Genomic DNA, 11,084 nt, shown 5'->3' with positions numbered 1-11,084 from the left:
GCAACTGGAAATACATGTTTAAAATAATGACACCGCATAGGGAGGATCTTTTCCTCGTGTTTCTCCCCGCTTTTCCTTTAGGTAACCGCTGTGCTGTAGCTGCCGTGTGCGCGCCTAGCAGTGAGAGGAAGGGAGGGAGAAGGGAGGGAGGGAGCCTGGGAAGCGCTGGCTCCGCCAGTGGGCGTTTTCTGGCGGCCGGGGCTGCTGCTGGAAGCGGCACTGCAGTGACTGTATCTGCCTCTTTGCAGGCGAGCGCGCACATACGGGGCAATATTTGCCTCCCTCGAAGAAAATACAGATTGTTGCCGTTTTCTTGCTTTGAATGCGAGGTGGGAGCATGGGGAAAAGCGGACTTTAAAGGGGATTGAAACCGCTTGGCGGTCAGTAGCGCCCTGTCCCCTCTGGCCTAAAGGGGGAACGGAAATGTGAGGATTTTATGAGGGCGGGAGCCGGGGTGCGGAGGAAATACTGCCCGGGAGTTGCCGGAGGGAACGCAGGACCGATCCGCGGTTGTCCCTTGTTTGGCTCCGTCCGTTTTGGCTTCCCCTTTCGTTTTACTCCAGTATCTCTGCTAGACGTCCTGCCTTAAACTATCGCGAAAGGGAGGGAAGAGCGGAAGCATGTCCAACCCGGAGAAGCGGATCTTATCCCGCCCCTCGGCCCCCCTGGCTGCAGCACCCGGGGAAAAGCCCGGCTCCGGCAGCCGCCCGCTCCACTCCCATGGCCAGAGCGGTGGAGGTGGAGGCAGCGGCGGGTCTCCTCCTCCTCCCCCCGCTCCTGGAGGCGACTCGCCTGCCTGCAGCTCCCTCTCTCTCCTCCTAACAACCACCAGCAGCAGCAGGAGCCGCGCTACAGGCACAGCCTCCTCCGCCGTCTCCGCCAGCATCGTCTCTAGAGCGGCAGCGGCTCCTTTCCTCGTTCCAATCCCCTCCTTCTCCGCTTCTCCATCTTCTCTTTATTTCTTGCCGCCGCCTCCTCGTTTCCCCTCCTCATTTTCCTTTAACCTCACAAGTCTCCAAGGGAGGGAAGGAGGAGGAGAGGCAGCGAGAGCGGCAGGAGGAGGAGGTGGAGGAGGAGGAGGAAGAGATGTTGGCGGAGCAGCAACAGCAGCAGCTCACTTGATCGCCCATCCAGGCGGCAGCGGCAGGAGGAGACTCTTCTGTTCTTCCTCCATCCAGGGCTTGCTGCTCCGTTCCGCAGTCGGCGGCCCCCGGCAGCACCACTCCCGGCTCCTCCTCTCCCCAGCCGCCTCTCGCCCGTGGTCCTGCAATTCCCTCGGTGCTGCAGTAGCAGCAGCCCGCGGCGACGGGATCCGAGGAGGCGACGGCCCCGGCGGGAGCAGGACTCCTAGGCGGCAGCAGCGGCAGAGAGGCGCCTTCTTCTCCTTCTCGTCTCCCCTGCTCCTAGGGCCAGACATGGAAGATGGATCTAATTCTGCAAGCTGCTTTAGGAGGTTTACGGACTGTTTCTTGAATACAAGTAGGTACCGGAGCGCTGTGCCCGGCGGCGGGTCGCGCGTGTCTCGGGGGAAGGCGAAGGGCTGTGTCCGAGGCTGGGTGCATGCCTTGTGCAAAGGGCATTTCTTTGTGAGTGGCGGGGAGGCGAGGACACAAAGGGGCCGTATACGTGGGGCGTGTGTGGCCGCATGGAGGAGCGGCCGGGTGTGTATTGAGGATGCACGGACAAAGGGGATGCTCGATGTAATTGAGTGCTCTTTGTGGGAGCTGGCTGTTAACGCCTCGAGGATTTCGGCATCATTCCGGGATCAGGCAACTCTACGTATATGTATGTCAGCCTTTTGCCTGGTACATGCTTAATTTGTTCAGGAATGACACGTAGGGGTATGGAGGCTGTCCCCCCTGCTTACTTGAACAGGCAATAAGGAAGCATTATGGTATCGGCAATTGACAGAAAAGCGGCGGCGGAGGACCGAAAAGGGGTAAATGGATCGCTTCTTTCTGCATCCTCCGTCAGATCTGCCACGCGCGTTCACATTCCATATTTCTGATTCGGCTTTGGTACCGGGTGCCGCCTTTCCCTGACCGTGGCTCGTTGTAAGGCGGGCCAGGAACCCGAGAGGAAACATGTGCTCCTTGCTACGAGGGGCTGGCGCTGGAACGGGGATAGTGACCAGCTGGCTGGGAGGGCGGAATAAAGGGGGGATTGAGGCGCGCCACAAAGGACGCCCCGCAGCCAGCCGTTCCCAAAGCCTCGCCGGCTCCCACCGAGCCCGAGCGCGGCGGGAGGGCCCGGGGCCGCGGTCGCCCCGTGCCGGCGGGCGGGAGTGGGGCCGGAGCGGCCGCTCGGCCTCCTCTCGGTGCGGGCTCGGCGAGCGCCCTCCCCGCGCTGGCCAGGAGAGCCCGGCGGGAGCGGCCCGAGCCCTGCGGCGGGGTGTGGGAGCGGGGAGGAGGCTTCGCATGGCACAAACTCCCCGTTTGCAAGGACGAGCGACCCGGCTGCCCCTCTGCACGTCGGATGTCTCGTCCTCCCGCCTGCGAGGCGCTTCCCCGGCACGCCGCGCCCCGCCGGGTGCGCGCCCCGGGGGCTGGGGTGGCCCCGGGGGCTGGGGTGGCCCCGCACCGGCCGGGAGCTTCGGGCCGAAATCCCCCGGGGTCCACATGCCCGTGTCCCCCCGCCAGCCCTCAGTTCCAGCGCCCCGCCGGGAAATGTGCTCGGTGAGGCTCGGTGTGGTCACGGGACGAAAGAATTTACAAGCGGAGCGTGTACCAGGGCTGATATATATATATGTGTGTGTATATATATATATATAGTATGTATATATAATGCAGGTATAAAGAACTTATTTTTTATTTTTCCTTTTTGCCTTTCAGCTGCGGCTGTATTTTCTTTTTGTGAGCTCCTTAGTTTGTGGATCTCTGCCTTAAGGTGTACCTAGACTTGAATTTTAATGTTAGTAGAATTTGATAAAAGTGGCTTTTTTGGATACAGATGAACCGTGCATAGTTCATTGGGGGGATGTGAGAAGAGCTACAGAGATGTCCACTGAAACCTCATTATCTGTTTTATTACTTACAGCTGTCTTGAGTAGAAGAACCTGCAAGTGTGGTAGTACTTGTGTTCCAGAGTAGTGGTGAATAAAGATGATTATTGCTTTTGCTGTACTGTCTTTCTGAAACTTTATTCAATAGTTGATTATGGTACAGAGCCACATACTTCTTTAATCTTGTGACCTGAAAGGAATCCTAAACTCTTCTAATTTTAATTTCTCTGTGTTTGAGAGAGGTAGAAGGCTGCCATGAGTGTGGTATAACGCTGATGTTTTAAAACAAGTGGTCTTGAAAGTAAGGAACTGAACCAGGGAATGTATATCATGTAAGGCAATCCACTCCTATGCTAGACCAGGAAAAAGATAATGTGGAAAACATCAGCTTTGTTCAAAACAACTTTAAAAAGAGTAGTGAATTCAGCTTCAGCTATTTTATGAACTTCTGAACACAAGAAATTTGGTCATCTTTTACTGGTTATGACCTCTGACTGAAGATTTTCCGGCAGGCAGGAAAGGAGCAGAACTATTCTTTCCCCTGTGAGTTTACTGACGTCTAAGAAGACATGCAGCCTCTCTCTGTGGAAACACTTTTCCATACTCTGCAGCCTGTGCTCACGAAACTTTCAAGAACTTAAAAGTCTGATATTCTCTGCTCCTCTTCTGAAAGTGATTGAAACTGACCAATGGGCTCTAGAGATATTAGTGAGGTCAGACAGATGGACAGATAGGCATTCACGTGCGGTGGGTGCGTATGTGCATATGTGTACCTTTTCCTCCCTCCCTGAGTGGTTGCATAAATCTGATTTCCTTAGGAAGCTAGGCTGAATAAAGGAGTGGAGGGAAACAAGATACTAGTCAGTTCCAGTGCAGCTACTGCAAAGAGCTGTTTGGAGTGCTGTGCACAGTCCTGGATACTGTGCAGCCGGAAGGCTATCATTGTTTTGAAGAGGATGAGATCATGTAAAATAACGAAGATAATGTGCTGTGTCTCATAGCTTTTGTTTCCTGAATTGTATTTTAAGTTCTAAATAATATCTATGTACATATACATGCTCTCTGACTTTAAAGACAAAAAAAAAGAGCCTAAGTATTTTTGCAGGGAACGTGAGGAGTTCTGTTGGGAAGAGAATTGACATGCGTCCTTCTGGAAAGAAGATTTAAAAGTGGCATAACAGAATCCTCACAAGTGGAAAACAGTGAAATTGCTAGAGATGTATTCTTCTCTGAGCTCTTTTGACTTGCATGCTTTCCAGTCAGGATTTTGTTAAAAGGTTATGACTATTAAAATTTTAGGTTGGTTCTGCAGTACTGAGTTTGTGCCGTATCTGGCAATTTTTCTTACTAAAATTCTTAATGAAGCACTGGACTGCAAAAGCTTATGTGAACTTTGTGTGGTGTTTGTTGTTTTTCTTAACTGTTTAAAGTCTTGGTGCATATCACAGTGTTTTAAGAAACTTTTAGTATTGAAAATCCTGGATCAATACTCCACTGGAGTCCTGTCATATTTAGAATACTGCAAGTTGCCAAGTATTCCAGTATTTCAGGTTTATGGGAAATGTCTTGCCTTTAGGGGAGCATCCCATCTTCCTTCCACATTCAAGGTCTTCTCTCATGGTGCAGGTGTCTTCTGTGTCCCATGAGTCTACTGGCAGGTACGAATTCTTTACAGTATGCAGGCTTTTTGCTTGTCAGAGAATTATCAGTCTATTTTTATTATATACGATTACTTTTTTCTGGCTGTTTTAGTCCATACCTTCACTTGCTAGATGCTAAGACTTTCTGATTGAGCAGCAGTCTAAGAAAGAATACATGTAGTAAGATCTGTTGGTCAGGAAGAAAATAGCAATTAGAATTTAAAAAATGCCAAAAGTATTCCTGTTACTTGATCTAATGGTAAAATTAATCTTCTCTTGACTCTTGTTTTTCCTGGTCTGTATATTCATTTTTTTTTGCAGTCAGTTTGTTCCAAGTTTAATGCTGATCTTCAGCAATGAATCCCTCGTATGAAGGTGGACAGAATTTGGTTTTCCAATTAGATCACGCTTAAAATTTAGACTATGTAAGAAATGAAATTGCCTCTGGTTTTCACCCCGTGGATTCTGACTCCAGGTTAATTGAAAGCAAAATTATCACTAAAGTAGGATATAGTTATGATAAGTGATGTCATTCAATAGCTCCTATCAGGACTGGTGTTTCACGTTTTGCATTAATGTATGGGAACACCCTGTATCCTGGTCTGCAGCACTGCCATTCTACTTAGTGGGATAGCAGAACAATACATGAGGCAGACAGCAAAGAATGGCATGGAAAGGTAGTGAAAACCATGCAAGCACAAGCAGTTAACAGTGGAGAAAGGCTTGCTTTTCCAAGTCAGGTATTTTTACAAATGGTTGTCTATAAAACATGCAGTTTACATTTGGAATATCTAATGTTCTGTCGCTTTGACTCCTCAGCTCTGCTGCCTGTGCCTGGTGGTTTGGGAGTACCTAGCACTCCCTTGAGAGAGGAGATAATGCCTTCCTTGTTAACTCAGTAGCCTTGCTCCTCCTGTGAGATGGACTGTGGAAGGTGTGATTCTGCTAAATGGGACAGTTTAGATGAATTGGGAGATGGTTTCCTTTTGCCACTTGTGTGAGGAGGATGGCAGCTCTAATCTAACACAAGGCCAGCAGCTTCATGCACCCCATTTGTGTCCTTCTCCCTTTTGCTCATGTTTAAGCCGCCCTCATCAGCTGAACATGGTGAAAACCTGAAGTGTAAAGATGAGTTTTTATTCAACATGTATGTGACTTAGTGACTTGATTTTGAAACAGTCATGTGAGTGCTTATTTTCATTAATGATCTATGGTGTATTCATGGCTGACTTGCTCTTATGTCATCCTTCAGATCAGTACAACAGTAAATTTGTTTAGTTTTAAGATTCTGTGCCGTTTTCTCCTATGAATAGATTATAAGCAACAGTCTCTCAATATTACAACATCGTGGACTTAGTTTTAGATTCAGAAAGTTAAGAATGAGAGTCTGTGAGTGGATTTAACTTGGAAATGACTTATGCAGCTTGTTGATTGATGTTAATCTTGTCTGTGTTTAAAATTGTATTTCAGATTGAGTTTAATATCAGCTTATTTTTTAAAATGCTGCTTTAAAAAGTATTTGAGTTTCAAGTCACTCTGTTTAATACTTGAGCATTCGATTTTTTGTTTGTTTAATAATATTACAATTTTTGGACTGTTGGCACTATTATAATATTCTAAAAGAAAGCTAAAATAATGCGTAAAAATATATATAAAAAGAAAAAGTGCTGGTTGAGGGTTTTAAAATTGTTTTTATGCTCCCTCTGCTGGCTGTTTCAATTACAAGTACCTGTACTTGAACACTGTTGCTAAATCTGCTTTTCCTTTTACTGTTTTATCAAATAAGTAGTGAAGTGTGTTGATTTCAATCTGTTTTTAAAATTAAAAGAAAAAAAGGATAGTTTTTAAATGAAGAAACACTGTTTGCAGGAAGTGGAAGTCTGACACTTTTTAAAAAATGGAATGGGGTTTCTATTTTTTGTTATACCTTGTATTGATTTTAACTCTTGTCCTAAAAACAGTTGAATCTTTGGGTGTGTTGGTTGCATCTTCACTAGTAAATTTCACAGAAATAACAATTCATAGATTGTTCAAAACGATTCGTTTATCTGTTTCATTTGTTGTAACAAATTTAGTGTCCAGCTTTGAAGAACAGCTGTGATAAAATGTAAATAGTTCTGCTATATTTTGTTAAATTAAAAACGATAAAATGCTGTCACGAGTTTGACTTCAACATAATAAGCTACAGTGCTGCACTCCAAGTATTCTGCAGATGTAAGGGATAATTTCTTAAGGTACTGGTTTTGTTATGTAGTGTACAATAGTGTTCATCCAGAATATTTATAGCACCCAAAAATTGCAATCTCTAGGAACTTCAGAGATTATATACAAGGGTTGCTTTATATACTGTAGTAATGAAGCCGTGGCATTCCCCATGGGTGTCAGCGATGACTACAACAGTTCAGTATCTCTTGTTGGTGTTTCTGCTGGAGCTCCAGGCTGCTCGGTGGTGTGTCCTGGCTTGTGCTGGTGCTTGGCTTCCCCCGGCCGGAGTTTGAAGAGTGCCACCTGCTGATTGACAGCTCCCAGGGCGATGCTGCCTTTGCCATCTGAAGGCTCTCGCAGCTCTGCCTCGCTTGGCTTCGGAGTGGGACAAGTCGAACCTGGGAACTCTGTAATGATGCTCTTTTTTTTTTTCTTTTCTTTCCTTTTTTTTTTTTTTTTTTTTCCTAATTTGTTTCAAGGTGAGGACACAGGATTTTCATCCTGCCAGGTGGACTTCCCTCGCCATCTTTGTCCCCTTTTAAAAACTTGTGAGAAAGTGTCATATTTCTGTGGTTTCTTCATCACTTCTTGTCAAGCTGTCATAATTAGTGTGGGAGGAACCAGCCTGGCTGGTGTTTATTGAAGACTTTGGCTCCTGCTATGCCAGACAATGTAATGATGTGTCGCACGCTCAAATGAGGCTGCTCAAAAGGCAGGTAACAGAATGGCCACCATGACTTTGTTAGCAGATGAGCATTCCAAAATGCTTATGATGTGTTTTTGCAGGAGAGAAGGACAATTTGGTTAAGAAGTTCTAATTTTTTACAGGAAAGTCATGCATTAATCTTTAGTTTAGTGCACTCTAAGAATGCTTTATTTCAGCCTTCAAGTATGCTAATTATGTCTTTAAAAAAACAACTTGGCAAGAATATGAATTAGTTTAAAAAATGCATCATTTACATACTTACAAAGAACTCCTTTATTTTAAAATTCTTTTAATATATATTTTCATGGTGTTTTGTTGCTGCAGAAAGCTTTCTTAATTCCAGCTCTTAAGCATCTTGTCACAGGTGGCATTAAAAACAAAAAAATATTGGTTTTATGAATTTCATGTTCTTTTGGAAAACACACTAATAGCAAGTTTTAGTCCATGTGGGATTTTTAACAATAAAATGTCACATCATTAAGAGATGCCAAATCTTATCGCTCAAAAGGACTAGAGTTGTGGTCAATATATCACTTGAAGACTTACTGAAGTAGTTCTGGTTTAAGAACACTAAAAGAGAAGGCTTTTGAATATTATTCACTGCCTTCAGAGAACCCATAGTAATGTTATTCATATATAATTAAAATAATAATAAAAAACCTCAATGAAGAAGCAGTAGTAGTAATCTCACCTTCCTTGGTGCTGGGACACAAAGAATAGATTGCCAGGGTCTGAAACCAGTTAATCCAACTTCCATCTGAAAACTTTTAATGTTTTCATTAGCACTTATTGATCTGATTCCTTGTTTCTCCATTATCAGCCAACTCCCATGCACCAGAGCTATATTTCTCTTCACAAAGCTTATTCAGCTGTTAGTAATTTCAACATGAGTCCTTCTTCTCTCCTACTTGCATCAAAAAGAAATCCCCTAATATGTCAAGCCAAAATAATTCCTGAAGAAAACTTTTGCATCTGAAGTTCTAATAACTTTGTACAGAAACTTCACATCTCTAATTCTTCTGACCCATACATACCCAAAATAGCAGGTATTTATAGCTGCTGACAAGCACTGCTATGCTTACCTTAGTAATACTGCTTGATTGCTTCACCGTGTTGGTAAGTTCCCACACTGTCAGAAAAAAGCGCTACTTTTTGCCATTTCTATTTTAGTAGTATTTCTGCAATATTATGGTTCAGAGAATAAGATGCATAGCCTGAATTGACAGCTAAACGTGCATCCTTTTTATTCTTTTATAGTTTTCCTCACTGCCTAGTTTTTATATCTCCATTGTATTTCTTCTGTAGTGTCTTATTTTATTTGCTTCCAAACTGGGTAAAGCTACTTCCCTTTCTTCTGAAGATCTTTGACTTAGTCTTAAAAAAAAAAATAAAAAGAAAGTGTTTCAATATTTCACTAATGTTTTTTTTTCACTAACACATAGCAGTTGAGTTTATGATAACTCATTCTTTTACTTACACTGGGTTTTTTGTGTTTATATTTTGGTTTTCTTTCATGCATATACAGATACCTTGGCAGCTTCTCTAGAGTGAATTCTGTTTTGGAACATAGCTCTGTCGGCTGTCCTTTCTTTGCGTGCCTGTTTTTCAGTTATATTGTAATTTCAGTTTTATATTACTTCCCCCTTGTCCACCCATAAGCTTATTTTAGCTGATATTTCTATCTTGATGGCTGAATTGTGCTGATTTTGTTTCTTCCTGCAGAGCTCTGTTGTCTTATACTGTCCTTTTTACAGTGTTTTTGTTTTCCCCAACTACTTCTGTTGTGTGAAGGCACTATGGCACTATTATTCTGCTTTGGTATGGTTCACTTAAACAGTATTGTCTGAAATTTTTTTTTTTTTTTTGGTAAGAAGAAATTTTGCATGGTAGTTTGAAAATGCTCACGATGGATTTGGTATTTGTGGTGACTCATTGTATTTCCTAATCTGCCACTGTCTGCCCAGCCCTAAGTGTGATGTCAGTAGAATTTTTTTCTTCTTGCTTTTTTTTGAGCACACGTAGGACTGATGAAAGTTGCTGTTTGATGTAACAGGAAACTGAACTCATCTGTTCTCAAAACAGGCACTGCCTTAGCTAATATGCTCAGGTTTCACCGTGCCAGGCTTCTGTGTCTCATTCTTGAGAGCAAATTGCTTTTGTGTGGATGTGTCCCAATGATCCTGTTTCTTCAGTGTTCACGAGTGCACACTCCTGAGACAACTGCTCTTGGAAGCTGCTTTTTCATGCATCTTAAGCATTAGATGTAGTTTTATGGCCTTCAGCTCATGATTATGAATGCGAGAAGGTCTTGGGATTAGAGGTATCATTTTGAGAAGTGCTTTGAAGACATCAGAGAGAATGGGTGACCTGCAGTCTCCAATGTTTATAGAACACTACAACTTCTGGCTTAGCTCTTGTGATGGTAGAGAGAACAGGATCATTTGGACATTGCAGTAACTTTTCAAAGACTTTTTGTGGGTAGGAATGTGCTTGTGTTTCAGACCTTTTTTGGACTTTTGTTGGAGCTATATGCAATGCTCATGCTTTTTGAACTAAGCACAGAGGATGTGGGGTCAAGCTTTAATCCTGTCTATTCTGCTTAATTTTTGTGAGCTCCATGATCCAGTTTAGACTGATGCCTAATTGCATGTGTGTTGGGAGTAAGCAAATGCAGACTGTTCCCAAAAGCACTGGCAATTATACTTGCCTCACCTTGTGAAAGGAGAAGAGTTTAGCTTTGCAGACACAAGCTATATCATGCCCCTGTACTTTGTGGTTAAAGATCAGGTTCTGCGCTGTTTTAATTACTTATTTAGGGACGTGGCTCTATGGAGCAGCAGAGGAACCACAGTCTAAACTGTTTGTGGCAGTAGGCAGACCTTGATTCTACACACCAAGTTCTCCTAGGGAATGAACCGCAGATTCTACAAAATCCTGAATGAAAGATGCATGCAGTGAACAAGGAGGACATGGCTTGCTGCCTGAGTCAGCACATTTATTTATATTTTCTGTCTTTGTTTCCTGGACTTGCTGCTTTGAAAGGGTCTTTGGAAGTTGTGACTAAAATGTGTATATGAATGTTCATAGGAGAACAAGAGAACACAAAGTTGGTCAGTTGACAAGGACAAATGAAGTGTATGTGGTGATATTACATGTCTTAAGTTAATGAAAGATGATGGAGACATGTCCGTCTATGACAGCAGTATTGAAGGGACAAAAATCAAGAGTAGAATAGGGAGAAGACTGGAATGATAAGAGGAATTTAACATTTTTATTGCTCAAAGGAATGCAACCACAGCAGAAGAAAATGTTCATCCTTATAGGGAAAGCTATTTATAAATTTTAAGAGGTTTCTTTTGGGGTAGATGAAAGGCTTGATATGTAAATATCTCCCAGCAAATTATCAAATTTCAAGGGAATCTCTTCAATGAAGTATAAGATTTGAAGTAAAAGATTACTGTTTTTAAAGTGAGTGTTATTTTTCTTTTTAATGTCATAAATGCTTTGTTTCTGGCTAACTATTAACTTTTTC

At 43.6% G+C, this 11,084-nt stretch overlaps 1 protein-coding gene across 2 annotated transcripts in view; it reads left to right on the top strand.

Annotated features, from left to right (window-relative positions):
* The first annotated feature begins 352 nt into the window (after nucleotides 1-352).
* The window catches only part of PDE10A (phosphodiesterase 10A), a 171,945-nt gene continuing 161,213 nt past the window's right edge, over nucleotides 353-11,084 (top strand). The window contains exon 1 of one of the 2 annotated variants that reach the window (XM_088161417.1): nucleotides 353-1,479. In XM_088161417.1, coding sequence (XP_088017543.1) covers nucleotides 621-1,479 — 859 coding nt within the window. In that variant the 5' untranslated portion in view covers nucleotides 353-620. The remainder of the gene's footprint in view (nucleotides 1,480-11,084) is intronic. The other variant, XM_014875864.2, reaches the window with a different exon arrangement.

Source organism: Sturnus vulgaris, chromosome 3 (assembly GCF_052056855.1).
Source record: "Sturnus vulgaris isolate bStuVul1 chromosome 3, bStuVul1.hap1, whole genome shotgun sequence".
Taxonomy (NCBI): Eukaryota; Metazoa; Chordata; class Aves; order Passeriformes; family Sturnidae; genus Sturnus; species Sturnus vulgaris.
The sequence above is the reverse complement of the archived record's forward strand: the minus strand, read 5'-3'. Positions and strand labels throughout refer to the sequence as shown.